Here is a 20,412-nt window from a genome sequence, read left to right on the forward strand (position 1 = left end):
ATCAAAGCAAAGCATTGATATTATGCTGCTTGGCAGACAATTTTATCCAAAGTGACTTACACAGTTTAAATGTATGCACTCACTGTACTGTATGTGATCTCTGGGGGGATTGAAGCCATAACTTTACCAACGGAGCCAGGAGGAACACGCAGGATGTAAACCATCGTTGCCTCAAACCACATTTCATGTGACCTTACTTGCCAGTATGAGCATACTTGAATGACAGAAATCTTACATATAGTAAAGACCCGATTCATCTAAAACTCACAGACAATGCCGCCACAGTTTGCAGCAGAAACCTGTCCACCAGACAGACATTTAATTAATTTGATTTCTATGGTCCACCCATCCAGCAGACAGCAGTAGAGAGCAGGCTGAAGGTCAGTTGTTAGTGTTCTGAGCAGATGAGGAAGCAAAAATACTGTACAAGGAAGTAAAATCATACAAAATGCTTTTGATTTAGCTATGTCGTTGCAACTTTAGAATATATACTGTCATAACGCAGACAACAATTATGGTATTATGGACAACAACATCGGTATGAAGGGGCAATAGTAGAATCCCGTTGCTGTTAGCCAGCCTGGGTCAATGGACGCGAGGACTTGAACTGTGGATAAGTTACCTGGCTAGCTACTAACGGACAGCTGAGCTCATTAGCTAGCGCTACAGCTCTCGCTTGAAGAATTACGGCTCAAGTTCAACAACTTTTGTATTACCTAGCTAGCTTTCCAGTGCTACCAGGTAGGTCTGCTAGTCTTGCACTATCAAACTGTATGAGATTGGGTCAGTGTCTCCAGCGTAACATTATCAAGCCTGCTTTCTTGTTGAGTGATTAGACACCTGCGCTAGCTAGCTAGCTAGCCAGCCAACTTTCTTGGAATGGTCACTTGCTTTGACTGTAATCAAACTGAATTAAAAGTTGAACTATTACGTTGATCATTGAATGGTTAACTTTCTGTCATTTGTTCAATGTAGCCTGACTTGTTTTGTCTAATCGTCATTGAAAGGGATTCTCCAATCATGAGAATGTCCAAACGCACCTCTCACACTACAAATGAAAGGTAGTTCGTCTTTGATGGACAAGGAAACTGTCAGTATGGCATTTGCTGGTGCCCCTGATCTTGTGGCCAAAGAGAGGATTGTGTGTTGCTGTTTGTTAGCCAGCAGGAGGAGGCCAGCTTGGCTGCCGGGCTACAGTGTAAGTGTGAGCAAATGTTTCTTCACAACCACTGAAGCTTGTCTCCAGTGCCAGACCACAGGAGCAAGAGTTGCAGCCATTTGGCCCATCGGTTCTTCCTTTGAATGTTTTAAGACTGTCCCCTCTTCCTGCAGACTGACTCCCGTCTGTCCCCAACATGGCATCCTCCAGGCTGAAGTACCTGTCTCTGGGGGTGCTGGTGTTCCAGACCACCTCTCTGGTGCTGACCATGCGCTACTCCCGCACCCTGCAGGGGGATGGTCACCGCTACCTGGCCTCCTCGGCTGTGGTGGTGGCTGAGTTCATGAAGATCATTACCTGTTTGCTGCTCGTCTTCAAGGAGCACAGTGAGTGGTCTGGATAGAGCTGTCTACTTCCCATCTGCAGTATAGGAAAATAAGACTTTGTGTTTATGTATAAATGTAGGCCTAGTGGATGACACATGGAAGGGTTATGCAAGTTATATCTCGGTATCTAACTTTCCCTCTATGTACACCTCTCTCCTGTATGGCCCAGGCTACAGTGTTCGGGCTCTGAGCAGTATTCTGAGGCAGGAGATAGCCCACAAGCCTATAGAGACCCTGAAGCTGGCCATTCCTTCTGGGATCTACACCCTCCAGAACAACCTGCTCTACGTGGCTCTGTCTAACCTAGATGCTGCCACCTACCAGGTAGAACAACCTGTTATGGAGTGTTTTTTTTCTCATCCATCTCTACACATAATGCCCCATAATGACAGAGTGAAAACCTGTTTGACATTTTTGCAAATGTATTGAAAATGAAATGCACAAATACCTAATTTACATACGAATTCACACCCATGAGTCAACACGTTAGAATCACCTTTGGCAGTGATTACAGCTGTGACTCTTTCTGGGTAAGTCTCTAAGAGCTCCTGGATTGTACAATATTATTCAAGGTCTGTCAAGTTGATTGTTCATCATTGCTAGACAGCCATTTTCAAGTCTTGCCATAGATTTTCAAGACGATTTAAGTCAAAACTGTAAGTACGCCACTCAGGAACATTCAATGTCGTCTTGGTAAGCTACTTCAGTGTATATTTGATTTGTGTTTTAGGTTATTGTCCTGCTGAAAGGTGAATTTGTATCACATCGTCTGTTGGAAAATGGACTGAACCAGGTTTTCCTCTAGTATTTTGCCTGTACTTAGCTCTATCCCATTTCTTTTTATCTGAAAAAACTCCCTAGTCCTTGCCAATTACAAGCATACCCATAACATTCAGCCTGGTCTCATAGACTATACATAACATTTTTACATTTTTTAAAAACATTTTAGTCATTTAGCAGACGCTCTTATCCAGAGCGACTTACAGTAAGTAGTGAGTGCATACATTTCATTTCAAGCATTAAATTATTTTTTTTTTGTACTGGCCCCCCGTGGGAATCAAACCCACAACCCTGGCGTTGCACACACCATGCTGGGGTTGCAAACACCATGCTCTACCAACTGAGCCACAGGGAAGACATAACAAAGAAATTGTAAGTCCAGAACAGTCAAATGAGTATGATATGTTACATTTGGTATGGTTACATAAGACAGATGGTTACTTAAGGCAAAAACAAAAGGACTGGAACAGCTAGCAAACTAAAGGTTGAGTGTTCAAGTCTCATCACGGACAACTTTAGCAATTTAGCTAATTAGCAACTTTTTAACTACTTACTACTTTTTAGCTACAGCTTCGATTCCCTTTTGCTTGAATTCCCTCCCCAAAAAACTCTCACTGAGTACATTTCGGGTCTGCTGAGTGCAAACTTGAACGTTGTGAAAATTCTGTGCAACTTCCAGCGCACAGAGGCTGTACCTGTTTTTAAGTTAGATTTAACAGTGGCCAAGAATGCTAATGTGGCTATTTGATAATAATGTTGGCCGACCATAAAAAGTAATGGAGAAAATGCATCTCATAACATTTTAACATAGAAATAGCTGTTCTATCATTCAGCCTACAGTAGCAGCCAATGTGTGGTGTTCAATGTAGGCCTACATTCCATGAGACATTTGAAAGAAACATGCAGGGCTTGACATGAACCTGTTTATCCATTTGTCCTTCAGACAAGGAGGTGACTGAAAATGTTGTTATTTGGTGCAAGAAACCACTTTACAAAGTAAAACGCATTATTACAGACAATCAGACAAATTTTGCTACCCGCTGCCTATTGGTTACTTAGCTTATTCAAGCCTGTCTCAAAATACAACACTGCCTCTTTAAGGCAAGAAAATAGCTCTTTACCTGACTCGCTTTTCAAAGATGTCTAGAAATGTACATATTTTGTGCTCTTGTAGGAAGCAATCACTCCCCTATTGCTGACTACAAATGATCTATAACTGGGCTAATAACTCACTAACTAGCAAAATATATTAATAGAATGTGCACACATGGGTACATGCAGCTCGCTGATCTCAAAACAGGCAGCATCTACTCACGACTGCTCATGCTATAAACACAGTCCAGTTCAAAGTAAATGGCACAGATCCATATATAACAATGGTCTATTTGCATATAGGCCTACTGCAGCTCTGATTGTTTATGCTGCACTGGTCTGTGTAGAATATGTCAATGCATATTGAATCCTACTCCCATGCATTCTGCCTACAACAAAATCTCATGCATAGTTAGTTTTGTTTCTGTATGTTGCGTTGAAAGTGGCTAATATTGCATTTATTCGATGACAATTGCTGTAGTAAAGGGAAACGTTGATAGTGTTAACAGCGAAAACACTCAGAAAAGTGCTTCCAACGTTTTCTGAGTCAAGATCACTATTTGAGTCAAAATGCAAGCCGAGATCTAGCCTATGCAATATTAACCAATTACGAACAGTACTGTAACAATTAGGTTGTTGTAGTAAGCTATAGGCCCAATACATTATCACCGCATATTGGCTTTGCTTGAATTGCCCTACCAATGCATTGTTGTTTGGGCCATTTTTTTAAATTATATTGCAAAATTTGAGGTTGGTTATATGATCACACTGGCAATAGATCCGTTGTTGTATTACTTGTGAGGCACAGCTGAGTGCACATACCTTAAAAAAAAAAGCTTTTCATTTGTATTTTGCTGGTGCCTGCATCTAATGGTCAGTCTAATGGGAGAGAGCAGCAGACTGAGGGTCCGCCTCAACATCCTTCCGCTCTCCCTTACCAAAAAGGGACACCGTCTTCCAGCTGATGGCGAAACTCAAGTCGCATCTCATTATTTCTGCCTCATGCACAAATTCATGTTACGCCTATGAACAGAGAAAGGGAAATATTCCTTGACATTAAAAAAGACCCAAGACACTAATAATAACAACAACGTAAGCCTATATAATTTCTTACTCATTTACAATGCATTCGTAAAGTATTCAGACCCCTTGACTTTTTCCACATTTTGGTACGTTACAGCCTTATTCTAAAATTGATTAATTTGTTCTTTTTCCTCATCAATCTACACAGAATACCCAATAATGACAAAGCAAAAACAACTTTTTAAGACATTTTTGCAAATGTATTAAAAATAAAAAACAGAAATATACATTTTATATAAGTGTTCAGAACCTTTACTCAGTACTTTGTTGAGGCACCTTTGGCAGCGATTAAAGCCCAGAGTCTTCTTGGGTATGACGCTACAAGCTTGGCACACCTGTATTTGGGGAGATTCTCCCATTCTTCACTACAGATTCTCTCAATCTCTGTCAGGTTGGATGGGGAGGGTTACTGCACAGTATTTTCAGGTCTCCAGAGATGTTAGATCAAGTTTAAGTCTGGGCTCTGGCTGGGGCACTCAGCCAGACTTGTCCCGAAGTCACTCCTGCATTGTCTTGGCTGTGTGCTTAGGGCGTTGTCTTGTTGGAAGGTGAACCTTTGCCCCAGTCTGAGGTCCTGAGCAGGTTTTCCTCAAGGATCTCTGTACTTTGCTCTGTTCATCTATCCGATTCCTTCGATCCTGACGAGTCTCCCAGTCCCTGCTGCTGAAAAACATCCCACAGCATGATGCTGCCACCACAATGCTTCACTGTAGGGTGGTGCAAAGTTTCCTTCAGATGTGATGCTTGGCATTCAGGCCAAAGAGTTCAATCTTGGTTTCATCAGACCAGAGAATCTTGTTTCTCATGGTCTGAGAGTCCTTTAGGTGCCTTTTCGGAGATCTACGGACAATTCCTTCGACCTCATGGCTTGGTTTTTGATCTGACATGCACTGTCAACTGTGGGACCTTATATAGACAGGTGTGTGCCTTTCCAAATCATGTCCAATCAGTTGAATTTACCACAGGTGGACTCCAAGTTGTAGAAACATCTCAAGGATGATCAATGGAAACAGGATGCACCTGAGCTCAATTTTGAGTCTCCTAGCAAAGGGTCTGAATACTTATGTAAATAAGGTATTTCTGTTTTTTTCTGTATTGTGTGTAGATTGATGAGATGTTTTTAAAATTTTATTTAATCAATTTTAGAATAAGGCTGTAACGTAACAAAAGTTAGAAAAAGGGAAGGGGTCTGAATACTTTCCGAATGAACTGTATTACTGCTGCAGTGCTTGTTGTAGCGCAGTGGAAATGGGAAGAATGTGCATTTTATGGCTGTATTTAACACTTTTATAAAAGTGTTGACAGTGCTGAGTAAGAACTTAAACATGAATTCACTCATTAAAAACAGCATATCTTTGCTGTATTTGTTGTCTCTCTCTAGTCATGGTTTTAAACATTTTGAAATCTCACAGTATCAACTTTGCTGTAGCTTTATTTTATGCCTGCTACGATACTGCAGACACGGTCATCTGAGCCTTCCGATTGGCCAGCGGTAGGCCTGTAGTGCACTTGATTTGCTCTCCGGGCACATCGGGAAGGCAGAGTTTGTACCTTCAGACACATGTAATGGTTCAAAATGGCAGCAATTTGCCTACCTGGCGCGCAGGGCAGCTGAATCCCCAGACTAAATAAAAAGATGTAGGAACACAAGGCTTTATCGTTGTTTTTTTTTTACAGAAATGTTTGGTGATCGACTAGGAATGCTTTGGAGATGACCACTGCTCTAGGAAGTTGAGTGAAGTTCAGTCTCGTGCTTCTCTCTGTGGGCTGATATTTCTTCTGTGCCACAGTCTCGGGGCTACTGCGTGCAGCTTTAGAGGGAACATTGTTTGCAACTACTTAGCATGTTAGTTAACCCTTCCCCTAACCATAACCCTTTTTAGCTAACCCTTCCCCCTAACCTTAATCCTTTAACATAATACCCTAGCCTAGCAAACGTTAGCCACTACAAATTGGAATTCGTAACATATCATACAAAATGGATGCTAGACATCCAAAAATGAATACATACGAAACGTAACATATATCAAACTAAATGCAATGTCTCGGATTTAAGTGTACAGAATAATAAGAAATGCTCTGAGACCAGGTTGTAACATGATGAAGCCATCACCATACTTGAAAAAATAAAGAGTTGAATTTGCCCCAAACATACCACTTTGTCTTCAGGACATAAAGTGAATTTCTTTGCCACATTTTTAGCAGTTTTACTTTAGTGCCTTATTGAAAATAGGATGCATGTTTTGGAATATTTTTATTTATAGGGTTTCTTATTTTCACTCTGTCATTTAGATTAGTATTGTGGAGTAACTGCAAGGTTGATGATCCATCCTCACTTTTCTCCTATCACAGCCATTAAACAAAGTCACCATTGGCCTCCTGGTGAAATCCCTGAGTTTCCTTCCTCTCTGGCAACTGAGTTAGGAAGGATGCCTGTATGCTGGGTGCTGGGTGACTGGGTGACTGGGTGTATTGATACACCATCCAATGTGTAATTAATAACTTCACCGTGCTCAAAGGGATATTCAATGTATGCTTTTTATTTTTACCAGTCTACCAATAGGTGCCCTTGATTGCGAGGCATTGGAAAACCTACCTGGTCTTTTTGGTTGAATCTGTGTTTGAAACCTTACAGATAATTGTCTATGTGTGGGGAAACAGTCATTCAAAATCATGTTAAACACTATTGCACACAGAGTGAGTGAGTGAGTCCATCCAACTTCTTATGTGACTTGTTAAGCAAATCTTTACTCCTGAACTAATTTAGGCTTCTCCATAACAATTGTTTAATACTTATTGACTCCTTTCAGCTTTTCATTTTTAATTAATTTGTTACAATTTCAAAAAAACATCAATCCTGTTTGACATTATGGGATATTGTGTGTCGGCCAGTGACAAATAGTAAGTTCAGGCTGTAACACAACACAATGTGGAAAAAGTAAAGCGGTGTGAATACTTTCTGAAGGCACTGTATTAGTGTCTGGGGTAGTATACTTTTTATGGTCTCTAAATGGTGTCTCCTGTTTTCTCCTTGTCTGTCTCCACCAGGTGACCTACCAGCTGAAGATCCTCACCACAGCTCTCTTCTCAGTGTCCATGCTGGGCCGAAGACTGGGTGTGTACCAGTGGCTCTCCCTGCTCATCCTCATGGCTGGGGTTGCACTTGTCCAGGTAAACTCTACTCCAACTCCTTTAAAATCCACTTTTTTTTAAACCTGCATTTTACTCACTCCAGTGTGTTTTTGTATCTTTGTGTGTGTGTGTGTGTGTGTGTGTGTGTGTGTGTGTGTGTGTGTGTGTGTGTGTGTGTGTGTGTGTGTGTGTCCAATGTCTAGTGGCCCTCTGAGTCCCCTGGGGCCCCTGAGAAGGAGCAGCTGTCTGCGGGGTCCCAGTTTGTTGGCGTGGCGGCGGTGCTGGTGGCCTGCTTCTCCAGTGGCTTTGCTGGCGTTTACTTTGAGAAGATCCTCAAAGAGACAAAACAGAGTGTCTGGGTCCGTAATATCCAACTGGGTCAGTATGAAATGGTTCTACCATACTCGGGTTGTAAGGGCACTTGTTCCAGTTTTCCGTCCCAGAATTACTCTGTTATTATCAAATAAATATTATTTATGACAGCGCTCTAGTACTGTGTCTTTGAAGTGAGTTTTTAGTGTTCCTTCCTCCTCACTGAAACCCTGTGTTTTTCTCTCGGTGCCAAATGAGTCTTCCTGCTGAGTTTTTTTTTTACAGCTGAACATGTCACCATTGGCCTCCTGGTGAAATCCCTGAGTGTGTTAATTCTCCTGTGATTAATTTCCTGGTGTGAACTTGTGCTAGTTTTCTGTATAGAGTTTCTGCATTGAGAAAATGCTGCATTCATCCTCATACACATTGGATGAGACTAGTGTTTTAACATTAATGTCTATGGATGTAGACATTTGGTTTTTTTCAGTCAATCACTGCAGGTTATTGTTTTTGATGAAAGCTGGCAGGGTTACGTTAAATCCATTTTCCTATCATTCATATTCAGTTCAAACTCATATCATCTGCCTGTTTGTCTGTGTGTAGGAATGTTTGGCCTAGTGTTTGGTCTGATGGGGATGTTTGCGTACGATGGGGAGAGAGTCCTAGAGTCTGGGATGTTCCAGGGATACAACACAGTCACCTGGATAGTGGTGGCTCTGCAGGTACATCTCACTATTATTTTGTTTACGTCACCTGTGAGCTGCAGGTCAAATGTACTCAGTATGTACTGTTAGTTCACAAGCTACAAATGTGAAGAAATCGTGTTGTTAGATTCTAAATAAACAGAGTAAAACTCACGGACGACTAGTAAAGATCAAACCAAGTTTATTCACCCACTGGGTCACACAGCTGCATAACACAAAGACATATTTACACAAGCACTGGTATTTAAACCTTCCTCCTATGCTGAGGCATCTCACACATCTGGACAGCCAATACATCTCTGTTGCTAGACAGGACTTTAGTGATGCCTGTTCTTTCTCACTTCATCTGGCTTGACCTGACCTTGGCCCAAATTCCTCACTCTTCCCCAACTCACGGCTGTCCTGTTGACTTGTACCAGAATGTGGCCCTTCTCTCCATAGGATACCTGATGTCTAACAATAACATGTTCTGACAGAATGTAAACATTCTGCGTTCCCTTCTCTCCCTCAGTAACATGGAATAAGGATATTTCAAGTTTAAAAGTCAGAACCAGTCGTGGCCAAAGGTTTTGAGAATGACACAAATATTAATTTCCACAAAGTTTGCTGCTTCAGTGTCTTCAGATATTTTTGTCAGATGTTCTATGGAATACTGAAGTATAATTACAAGCATTTCATAAGTCTCAAAAGCTTTTATTGACAATTACATGAAGTTGATGCAAAGAGTCCATATTTGCAGTGTTGACCCTTCTTTTTCAAGACGTCTGCAATCCGCCCTGGCATGCTGTCAGTTAACTTCTGGGTCACATCCTGACTGATGGCAGCCCATTCTTGCATAATCAATGCTTGGAGTTTGTCAGAATTTGTGGGTTTTGTTTGTCCACCCGCCTCTTGAGGATTGACCACAAGTTCTCAATGGGATTAAGGTCTGGGGAGTTTCCTGGCCTTGGACACAAAATATTGATGTTTTGTTCCCCGAGCCACTTAGTTATCACTTTTGCCTTATGGCAAGGTGTTCTATCATGCTGGAAAAGGCATTGTTTGTCACCAAACTGTTCCTGGATGGTTGGGAGAAGTTGCTCTCGAGGATGTGTTGGTACCATTCTTTATTCATGGCTGTGTTCTTAGGCAAAATTGTGAGTGAGCCCACTCCCTTGGCTGAGAAGCAACCCCACACATGAATGTTCTCAGGATGCTTTACTGTTGGCATGACACAGGACTGATGGTAGCGCTCACCTTGTCTTCTCCGGACAAGCTTTTTTCCGGATGCCCCAAACAATCGGAAAGAGGATTCATCAGACAAAGTGACTTTACCCCAGTCCTCAGCAGTCCAATCCCTGTACCTTTTGCAGAATATCAGTCTGTCCCTGATGTTTTTCCTGGAGAGAAGTGGCTTCTTTGCTGCCCTTCTTGACACCAGGCCATCCTCCAAAAGTCTTCGCCTCACTGTTAGAGGTCGACTGATTATGATTTTTTTCAACGCCGATACCGATTATTGGAGGACCAAAAACCCCGGTACCGATTAATCTGCCGATTTTAAAATTTAAAAAAATTATACAAAATAATAATAATTATTTATATATTTATTTGTAATAATGACAATTACAACAATACTGAATGAACACTTTTATTTTAACTTAATATAATACATCAATCAAATCAATTTAGCCTCAAATAAATAATGAAACATGTTCAATTTGGTTTAAATAATGCAAAAACAAAGTGTTGGAGAAGAAAGTAAAAGTGCAATATGTGCCATGGAAAAAAGCTAACGTTTAACTTCCTTGCTCAGAACATATGAAAGCTGGTGGTTCCTTTTAACATGAGTCTTCAATATTCCCAGGTAAGAAGTTTTAGGTTGTAGTTATTATAGGACTATTTATCTCTATACCATTTGTATTTCATATACCTTTGACTATTGGATGTTCTTATAGGCACTTTAGTATTGCCAGTGTAACAGTATAGCTTCTGTCCCTCTCCTCGCTTCTACCTGGGCTCAAACCAGGAACACAGCCACCCTCGAAGCATCGTTATCCATTGCTCCACAAATGCCGTGGCCCTTGCAGAGCAAGGGGAACAACTACTTCAAGGTCTCAGAGCGAGTGCCGTCACCGATTGAAACGCTTTTAGCGCGCACCCCGCTAACTAGCTAGCCATTTCACATCGGTTACACCAGCCTAATCTCGGGAGTTGATAGGCTTGAAGTCATAAACAGCTTAATGCTTGAAGCACAACGAAGAGCTGCTGGCAAACGCACGAAAGTGCTGTTTGGATGAATGCTTACGAGCCTGCTGCTGCCTACCACCGCTCAGTCAGACTGCTATATCAAATATCAAATCATAGACTTAATTATAACATAATAACACACAGAAATACGAGCCTTAGGTCAATAATATGGTCAAATTCGGAAACTATCATTTCGAAAACAAAATGTTTATTCTTTCAGTGAAATACAGAACCGTTCTGTATTTTATCTAACGGGTGGCATCCCTAAGTCTAAATATTGCTGTTACATTGTACAACCTTCAATGTTATGTCATAATTATGTACAATTAACAAATTAATTACGGTCTTTGTTAGGAATAAATGGACTTCACACAGTTCGCAACGAGCCAGGCGGCCAAAACTGCTGCATATACCCTGACTGCTTTCACGGAACACAAGAGAAGTGACACAATTTCCCTAGTTAAAAGAAAGTCATGTTAGCAGGCAGTATTAACTAAATATGCAGGTTTAAAAATATATACTTGTGTATTGATTTTAAAGAAAGGCATTGATGTTTATGGTTAGGTACACATTGGTGCAATGACAGTGCTTTTTTCGCGAATGCGTTTGTTAAATCATCATCCGTTTGAGGAAGTAGGCTGTGATTCGATGAGAAATTAACAGGCACCGCATCGATTATATGCAACGCAGGACACGCAAGATAAACTAGTAATATCATCAACCATGTGTAGTTAACTAGTGATTATGTTAAGGTTGATTAAAAATCAGTTGTTCTGCCCCTGACCAAGGCAGTTAACCCACCGTTCCTAGGCCGTCATTGAAAATAAGAATGTGTTTTTAACTGACTTGCCTAGTTAAATAAAGGTTAAAAAATCGGCCACAATCGGTGTCCAAAAATGGCGATTACCGATTTATGAAAACTTGAAATTGGCCCTAATTAATCAGCCATTCCGATCGACCTCTACTCACTGTGCGTGCAGATGCACTCACACCTGCCTGCTGCCATTCCTGAGCAAGCTCTGTACTGGTGGTGCCCCGATCCCGCAGCTGAATCAACTTTAGGAGACGGTTCTGGCTCTTGCTGGACTTTCTTGGGCGCCCTGAAGCCTTCTTCACAACAATTGAACCGCTCTCCTTAAAGTTCTTGATGATCCGATAAATGGTTGATTTAGGTGCAATCTTACTGGCAGCAATATCCTTGCCTGTGAAGCCCTTTTTGTGCATAGCAATGATGACGGCATGTGTTTCCTTGCAGGTAACCATGGTTGACAGGGGAAGAACAATGATTCCAAGCACCATCCTCCTTTTGAAGCTTCCAGTCTGTTATTCGAACTCAATCAGCATGACAGAGTGATCTCCAGCCTTGTCCTCGTCAACACTCATACCTGTGTTAACGAAAGAATCACTGACATGTCAGCTGGTCCTTTTGTGGCAGGGCTGAAATGCAGTGGAAATGTTTTGGGGGGATTCAGTTCATTTGCATGGCAAAGAGGGACTTTGCAATTAATTGCAATTCATCTTATCACTCTTCATAACATTCTGGAGTATATGCAAATTGCCATCATACAAACTGAGGCAGCAGACTTTGTGAAAATTAACATTTGTCATTCTCAAAACTTTTGGCCACGACTGTACAGTTTTAAGTGAAAAATCTTGCACTGTTAATCATGTTGAATGAATATTGCCATGCCTCTTGACTAAGGTGCTATTGCTTGATCTCATTCCAATTGTGTGAGCTTAGTAGTATTATAGTGTCCCTTTGCCCACAGCTCATCCAGTCCATATCTGGTGTGTGTTTCTCTAGGCACTAGGAGGGCTGGTTATAGCAGCTGTCATCAAGTATGCAGACAACATCCTGAAGGGCTTCGCTACGTCACTCTCCATCATTCTGTCAACACTCATATCCTACTTCTGGCTGCAGGACTTCGACCCAACTAGGTTCTCACAAAACACACACATTCTCTCTTGAGCCGGGTTATTTTAATGAACTAATTGAATGTTGCTCGTCTCTGACACGTGTAATGCTGTGTCTTTTCTTGTCTTGTGTCCTCTCCAGTGTGTTCTTCATGGGTGCAATGCTGGTCATCGTGGCCACCTTCCTGTATGGCTACGAGGGCAAGCCCTCCCCCAACCCCAGTCGTGCCTAGGGGACATCGCAGAGGAAAAAAAGGAGGACCGAAAGAGAGGTCAGGTAAAAGAAGATATGAGAAGTGGAGAGGAAGAGAGAAGGGGAGTGAATGACACTAGACTAGTGGTATTGAGATGGGCCTCTGACACCATGAAGTGCATCAACTATGAAATGTGACCAGGAAGTAGCCAGACAAGGCTGTGCCTCACCATGGTTACCACTACAGAGAAATAGACCCATGAGTCATGACCAAGCTGAGCAGTGTACTGGTCAGCCAGCTTACCGCACTGGGCCAAAACTAGTTGGGGGGGGTTCCCCTGTCTTAATGTTACTGTCATCAGCTCAATCATGAAGATGATCGGTAAAACAAAGACACCATAATGTTCACACATGGCTTGTGACAATAGTCCAGATGTATTGGACTCCGCAGACATACTGATCAACTATGTTGCTGTAGAACTCTGTTTGTGGGTCGTTCCACGAAATGAGTGCCTTTTGCGCCCCTTTGATATTTTAAGGAAAATTGTGCACCGATATTACATTTTTTAAAGTCTGTTATATTAATTGAAGTGCCCTTTTGTGTATATACTGTATTTCTAAAGATGATTATTTATTTAATGTGATTAGTTATTAATTTACGTCTTTCCCTAATTTTAAGGTCAACCCTGTTACCTGAACTGAATTCTCATTTTAAATATAAAGAAACACTGAACATCTAATATTCAAACCATAGTGTAAAAAAAGCTGGTTCTACTCTTTTTGGCCATTTTCTGTCACAAGGGGATTTATGGCTGTTTTTAAGATTAAATCGTCAACCCTGTTACTTTAATTGGCCCTTACTATAATATTATTTTGAGATGGGAAAATGTGTTTTTATGAAGTTGAACATGTGGTCTTTGACAGTGTTAAAATTACGTGAAATCAAACATTCTTTTTTTTCCAAGTTACACTACTCAAAAGGCACCCAATTGGTGAAACGACCCTTGTACTTTTCCTGTCCTTGTGGTCACTTGATTTGTTTGTTATTTGGGGAAGCGGGTAAGGATGACTTTGTTACTGTATTTACCAATCATCCATAAAGAAAATGTTTCCTACATCAAAGACGAGTGTGTCATTTAGAAATTCTACAAGTGCTCTGATCCATGAGATGCAAACACAGTCACACTCATACTCTCCCTATTATATCTGACAGTAATACATCTTCTGAGTGCATATTGTGCGTGAGACCTATAGCTTAGAGGATTGACTGATTCCACTGACCCTCTGTCAACACCGAAACATGAATATGCAGCAGCCGTGTGTACACTGGCAATGTTCGACTGAGGGCAACAACTATTACACTTGCAGATGAATTCAAAGACGTTCTTAGAACACGCAAACATGTTTTACTTTCATTTTATTGAATTAAAAACAATGCTTGCATGCTAAATCTCCCACGCATCCTTTATGAAACCCTTTGGAATACCTGGCCACGTTGTCCCACTGTACATATTGAATGTACAGTTCTGTACATCCTCCCAGTCCGAGTCGTTCTGTTCTCAGGACACATCTGTTACTGTGAATGACTGGCTCTCAATGGACGTTTGTCACCATACAGTGTCTACCATACACAGTATGTGATATGACCTTCAATATAAACAATTGATTTGTAATATCCTATTCAGCCCACTCGTCCCTCATAGAATTATGGCTTGGGTGTAGTCACAGAGGGGATGTGTGTGCATGCGTGTGTAGTCACAGAGGGGATGTGTGTGCATGCGTGTGTAGTCACAGAGGGGATGTGTGTATCAGTGTAAAGGCTAGTATGGTTTGCACCTCAGTAATGAGCAGCATGGGGAGTTCATTTTGTTACATTCTCAGACTCCTTCTCCTCTCTGTACATCATGCCTGACCTGGCCCACACTGCTGTTCTCCTTGGCCATTCTGTAGGTGGCTATAGAGAGCCTGTCTTCCCCCTTTTCCCAGTAACACATTCATCCTTGTCTGTAACTGTACTGAGCATGAAGGCTGCATTTAAATGTACTACAATCTTTGTTCTTACATATAAAATACATTTATATTCCCCAATCTCACCTGTATTATACCCATAAAGCCACATTCATGTACTGCTGGGCCTCTCACACCTTGGCTTAGTCTCAAATGGCCACCTATTCTCCACATAGTGCATTACCTTTAACCAGAGCCAAAGGATAATGGGGTGCCATTTGAGAGACAACCCTCTACATCACTGTCATAGACCCAGAACAGTCTGTGATTAAAGATGGCTGCTCTGTCATCTCGGTGAGGCAGCATGGTGTGCAGTAGGCTACAGGCTGCTCCCCTAGAGTGTAGCCTACTCTGAGCCCTGCTGGGCCTGGCACACTCACAAAGGACTAGTCCTCTCTGCTTCTCCAGGACAGAGGATGTTATTAAGGCAGGCAGAGGTCCCTCCGTGGGTCTGGTCTGTATTTAGGCCCTGGTCCAGACAGCAGTCCTCTCTCTACTCAAAGGCAGTGGTGGGGATTTAAGGCAGCTGTCCCCCAAGTCTCTGTCCATATTGATCTCATCATGGCAGGATGTCTGGGCCCTAGTTACACCTCCCCTCCTTCTCTCTGCTACTTAGGAGGGATGACCACCAGGGGTGGGCCCTTCCTGGGCCTCCACATCAGCACCTGTGCATCGTTGGCGTTGGGCCTCCCCAGGGCGTTGGGGGGGATGGGCTCCATGTGGGTTAGGACGCGGGGCTGGTCCTGGTGTGTCTGGCCCGTCAGGGTGGCTCTGGAGCCAAGGGGCATGGAGGGGTCCACCAGGATGTCCACCCTCATGCGCCACTTGACCGTCTGCAGAAGGATCTTCTCCCGCGTGGCCGTGTTGAGGGCCACCAGCCAGGTGGTGAAGCTCTGGTCCCTCTTGATGCGGGTGAGCAGGGGCAGGTTGTTGTCGCTGATGGGCACGGCCCAGGTCACACTGGGGTAGAAGTTATCGTTCATGCTAACGGTGAAGCGCAAGGGCTTTGAGGTGGGCCCCGCCAGGGTGACCGTCTCGGTGGTGTTGCCGTACCAGGGGTAGCTCACCCCATCTGAGTCACTGATGGCCCTCACAAGACCCTCACGCAGCTCTGGTAGCTCCCAGCTAGACCTGCAGGAGGACAACAGGTCAGAGGTCAAACTACAGTTAAATAGATGATGGGTTGGAACCTGTTCTTAGTGGGTCATGGATTAACAGTGTCGAACTGTAGGGTCACAAGGAGACTTAAAGAGCTTTAGGTGTCTCACACAGCACATTACATTTGGGAGCCTCTGTTAGACATTCTCAAAAAGAACTGAGTAAGACATACAAATACATAAAAGAAGTTTGATAAATGGATTTCACCTCAGGGCTCCATACTGTAGTCTATGTATGATAGATGGTTCAGTGAGTCTATGTATGATAGATGGTTCAGTGAGTCTATGTATGATAGATGGTTCAGTGAGTCTATGTATGATAGATGGTTCAGTGAGTCTATGTATGATAGATGGTTCAGTGAGTCAGTGGGTTAATATCTTATTGTGTTTTTCGGCCAATGAGAGGGTGTCGGCTGGTGTGACCTGATGCCACGTTCTCCCCTACAGATCAGCTCCATTTGTCAGTACCCCATGTTTTTCTGCTGCACCCCTAGACCCCCCCCCAGTCAGGATTATACACCTCACATACGCCTCCTCCAGAGAAAAACACCCCCAGGCAGTGCTGGAGGAGGCTGTACGTCTTGCTCGTCAGTGGGTGTGTGATTCTGTCTCCTGGAGAGAAAGGAGCGTGGGAGCGTGTCAGTGCATCTCTCTCTCTCTCTCTCCCTTGTTTCTGTGAACACAATGTATGTCTAGGAGCAGTTGTTTAGCTCCTCTGTCATCTCTATTTTGATGGTGAAGTCACAGGAACAGAATCAATTGGTGGGGGTTTGAATGAAGGAGGGTGAGTGCATAGTTAACCTTCTGTTTGCGCAAATGCTCTGCTACACATGCACTCACACATATCCACATATCAACTGTTGCATTGCATTCATGTCCATTTTGACACCACACAAAACACACACACTTCCTACAGCACCAGAGAAGTGACAGTTTGGGACAGAGCAGCAGAGGGAGGTGGGAGCAGCTGGGGAGCTTCAGTCAGCAGCCTGGAGAAATCAACTCACATGCCAATGTCATTGTAGGTGTTGTAGAATTCCATCTGTGTGCATGCCTGGATCCAACCCACCACCCAAGTCTCATTACGGGGAATAGGGGGCATCACTATCCGCGCAGAGGCCTTGAAATAGGCCGTCTTGTAGCGCAACACTATAGGAGAGTTCTCCTCAATGATTGTTGGGGAGTGATCGATAGTGGCGGAAACGTCATAGACCACTATGTTTTCGCGTTTGATGCGCGACTTACAGGCGATGCTCTGTATGCAGCCCATGATGACGTTAGGCTTCTAGTCAGTTGGACCAGACAGGATGATAACACTGTCACGTCCTATCGACTTACAAACAATATGCTTAATATGTCACATTAGTCAATGCATTGGATGCATCCAAAAAGGCAATCAGGACCATTTACATTTATGCACAAAGATAAAACAGATAGGTGGTCAGATCTTAGGGTAGGGGAGCAGATTCATTAAATAACAGCAGTTGGTGGTATTAGATCCTCTCTACGCCTCGGATCGCAGGTGTAGCCTATCGGTGTCTGCGTGGCACTGCCCTCTCTTGCAGTCCGGGCTTCCGTGGGCTCCAGCCCCTCAAAATTATTCAAATCCATACGTCCTCTTGCAGGTCTGTGCCGTTTGATCCTCTTCTTTCTTCCCCGGGCTGTCATGTCACAAGCCGGGGGAGAGCGGCACACTCAGAGGCGTCGTGTCAATGGCCCAGTCGGGTGGTTGTCGTGATGCATGATGATGCGGCTCTGGCGGCTCACGAGGCGCGCTTGATCCGAGCGATGACAATCTAGACCACCAGGCATTCCTCACCATGAGTGTAAAACGAAGGATAAAAACACGGTCAATGCAGAGAGATCCCCCATTTTTTATTCAACGCTTCCTCTGCAGAATTGGCTGAACAACAGACTCGCGCTTCGATAAATCAGCGGGTGAAAAACAAATGTTCAAAAACCTAGAAATCATAGACAACAGTTCTATCCAATCCGACAATCAGTGTATCGAATTGTTGCTGCATGGCTTGATAAAATCCCCGTATAGACACATTAAGGATGCTGTCTTGTCTCTTCTCTCCCAAGGCGATGCATCGTCTGGCGCTGTTCAGCTTCCTTGGTGCTGATGATGCTGAGTGAACCAACGAACAGCAGAGGGAGAGTGAGCGCGTGGGAGTACCGGGGGTCCTTTATTTGGCCGTAACAGTCTGTGGATTTCCACCATGGCTTGAATGGCTATAGCCTATGACTGCTAGGCTACTCACATTCATCAAGTGTCTGCCTGGTGATAAGAATAGACCAATTGATGGTTTCATTTTTTATGAGCGACATATTCACAATCATGCAGTGGCAAGCTCTTGTCAAATCTAGACCCATTCTTTGATGGCAGCACAATTGATAAGATCCGGCCATAATTGTATCATATGATTTTAGGGCAAATCAAAATAGATACGAGGAACGCTTGATATTCTTGTAAATAAATAGTACTTTTCTGATTAAATGCCTAATAATTTATAGCCTTCGTCACTAGACTCATCTTTGTTTGACATGATGATGAACCACTGTCGAGTTTTTTCCTTAGCTAATAAATCAACAAAACTAAGCGTGGCATTATGAGCAGACAAGACAGCTAATACGGACAAATAGGAGGTTCTACAGTTGATTTATGCCACTTGGTATCACATTTCAGTTTATGCGATCGGCTCTGCGAGTGAATCTGATGTGTACAGTAGACAGAAGTAGCAAAGCACCTCCCCTTAATGACACACTGAAACTCTGCTGTCATCCTTCAGTGATCCATTTGCCTTGGAGTTGGTTAAAGATCACTCCTGCCTCCGAGTAGGCCTACTTTTAACAAAATAATTTTTGCGTGTTCCTGATGATACTACAGGTTGTGTTTGTACTTGAAGGACTGGGCGCAGGGAAATGAACCCAGTGTGCCAAAATTGTGGAAGTATGTGAACATTTGAAATTAGAGGCTATCAGTCTTAAAGGCTTGCCCGTTTTCACGTTATTTTGGCATTAATACTGTCACATATCAGTTCGCAAACAATGTAAAATATATATATATATATATATATATTATTGAGTTAATAAAGCCGCACAAACACAGTCTCTGTTTTGTTTTCTTGAGTAAGGCAGCTCCAAAATGCAGGGGTTTCAGCCTAGCTCAGTGCCATCTGTGGTGGTGGGGCGAGCCAGCAGAAAATAGGAGCATTGCGCTGTGGTTGGCTCAGTGTTCTGTCACTCATGGGGACACTACGTCATCGTGAAGTTTATGTCCTTAGTAAGGGTAGACATCCAACATTTCAGCCCTTTGGGTTCTGAGTTATATTACAAGTGTCCTTACAAGAAGGCTCAAGGTCATTGGCCACAGATAAAATGACGTCAAATCACGTTATATGTACAGTAGCTTTGATTGGACTGATCATGTCAACATCTTACTTTCAATGTCTTAGCTAGCAGTCATCATCATGAATCAAGTTGACAATCTACTGGCAAATATTTTTTAATCCTTGTCATATGAAGAGAAAAAATGAAGAGAAATTATAGATAAAATGTATCGGTGCTCATCGGCCATTGGACATAAAGATTACACAACAAGTTGGAAATCGCAAATTCAACGATGAGTCATTTGGAAGGAATCAGTGACTAACTGCAAGCCGTGCAAAGCAACCAGTAGTCTGCTATTCAGTGGAGTGGCTGTGTGTTTTTTTTTCCGAGTTCCCACCATAAATCCAGAGAATACCAGACTTTGATGACAAATTTTGATGACAAAACCGCCGCTCCACATCCATGTTTAAGTGAGCACATAACAAGCCAAGGTGAGTCCAAAATTGTCTTGTATGCTGCTGCATAAATGATGTAATATGCAAGGGAAATATGTATACTGTTGCTAAGAAAGTAATACTCAGTGTATGTTGTGTAGTAAGCTATGAGTAGCCCCTGTGTCTCACCCTAATAATTTGGTCTATTTTCACATCTTAATTTCACCTACTGTTCTGACTTGGTGCTGCACATGAAGCCCATAATCTGTTTTTGAGAAATGTCATCATCTAATATTGTAAGAGGTTTCGTTGTCTGCTGATATGCCCCCTTTATTTATCCTACGGTTCTGACTTGGTGTACAGGGAAAATACTGTAAGAGCAGCCCATGTTCTGCATTCTGTCGCTGTAACATTTCAAAAGTGCAGAACACGTCGTTATATTGACTACGTCTGTCGTCGAGGCACTCATTAATGTCTTAATCGAAATTACGGAATGCCTC

General features: G+C 42.8%; 2 protein-coding genes across 3 annotated transcripts; one reads left to right on the forward strand and one right to left on the reverse strand.

The window, feature by feature from the left end:
* The first annotated feature begins 437 nt into the window (after positions 1-437).
* slc35a3a (solute carrier family 35 member A3a) lies at positions 438-14,103 on the forward strand. Of its 2 annotated transcripts, XM_014216484.3 has the most exons (8): positions 438-741; positions 1,333-1,545; positions 1,715-1,869; positions 7,549-7,671; positions 7,836-8,010; positions 8,548-8,666; positions 12,679-12,812; positions 12,931-14,103. In XM_014216484.3, the coding sequence occupies exons 2-8, from the start codon at positions 1,356-1,358 to the stop codon at positions 13,019-13,021; spliced, it is 987 nt and encodes a 328-aa protein (XP_014071959.1). In that variant the 5' UTR covers positions 438-741; positions 1,333-1,355; the 3' UTR covers positions 13,022-14,103. The 2 variants fall into 2 exon arrangements, with proteins under 2 accessions (XP_014071959.1, XP_082812950.1); XM_082956824.1 differs by lacking the exons at positions 12,679-12,812; positions 12,931-14,103 and adding an exon at positions 12,130-12,471.
* A 1,041-nt stretch (positions 14,104-15,144) lies between these two features.
* LOC106613832 (protein FAM78B) lies at positions 15,145-17,415 on the reverse strand. The gene is made up of 2 exons (XM_014216485.3): positions 17,153-17,415; positions 15,145-16,119 (listed from the first exon to the last, which is right to left on the reverse strand). The coding sequence occupies exons 1-2, from the start codon at positions 17,413-17,415 to the stop codon at positions 15,597-15,599; spliced, it is 786 nt and encodes a 261-aa protein (XP_014071960.1). The 3' UTR covers positions 15,145-15,596.
* Between the last annotated feature and the right edge of the window lie 2,997 nt (positions 17,416-20,412).

This window comes from Salmo salar, chromosome 10, assembly GCF_965601325.2.
Source record: "Salmo salar chromosome 10, fSalSal1, whole genome shotgun sequence".
In the NCBI taxonomy this organism is placed as follows: Eukaryota; Metazoa; Chordata; class Actinopteri; order Salmoniformes; family Salmonidae; genus Salmo; species Salmo salar.

Coding starts and splice junctions, on each gene's coding strand:
- slc35a3a (XM_014216484.3), top strand. CDS start 1,356: ATGGCATCCTCCAGGCTGAAGTACCTGTCTCTGGGGGTGCTGGTGTTC. Junction 8,667..12,678: donor GGATAGTGGTGGCTCTGCAG/GTACATCTCACT, acceptor GTGTTTCTCTAG/GCACTAGGAGGGCTGGTTAT. Junction 12,813..12,930: donor CAGGACTTCGACCCAACTAG/GTTCTCACAAAA, acceptor TGTCCTCTCCAG/TGTGTTCTTCATGGGTGCAA.
- LOC106613832 (XM_014216485.3), bottom strand. CDS start 17,415: ATGGGCTGCATACAGAGCATCGCCTGTAAGTCGCGCATCAAACGCGAA. Junction 16,120..17,152: donor ACCTACAATGACATTGGCAT/GTGAGTTGATTT, acceptor GTCCTCCTGCAG/GTCTAGCTGGGAGCTACCAG.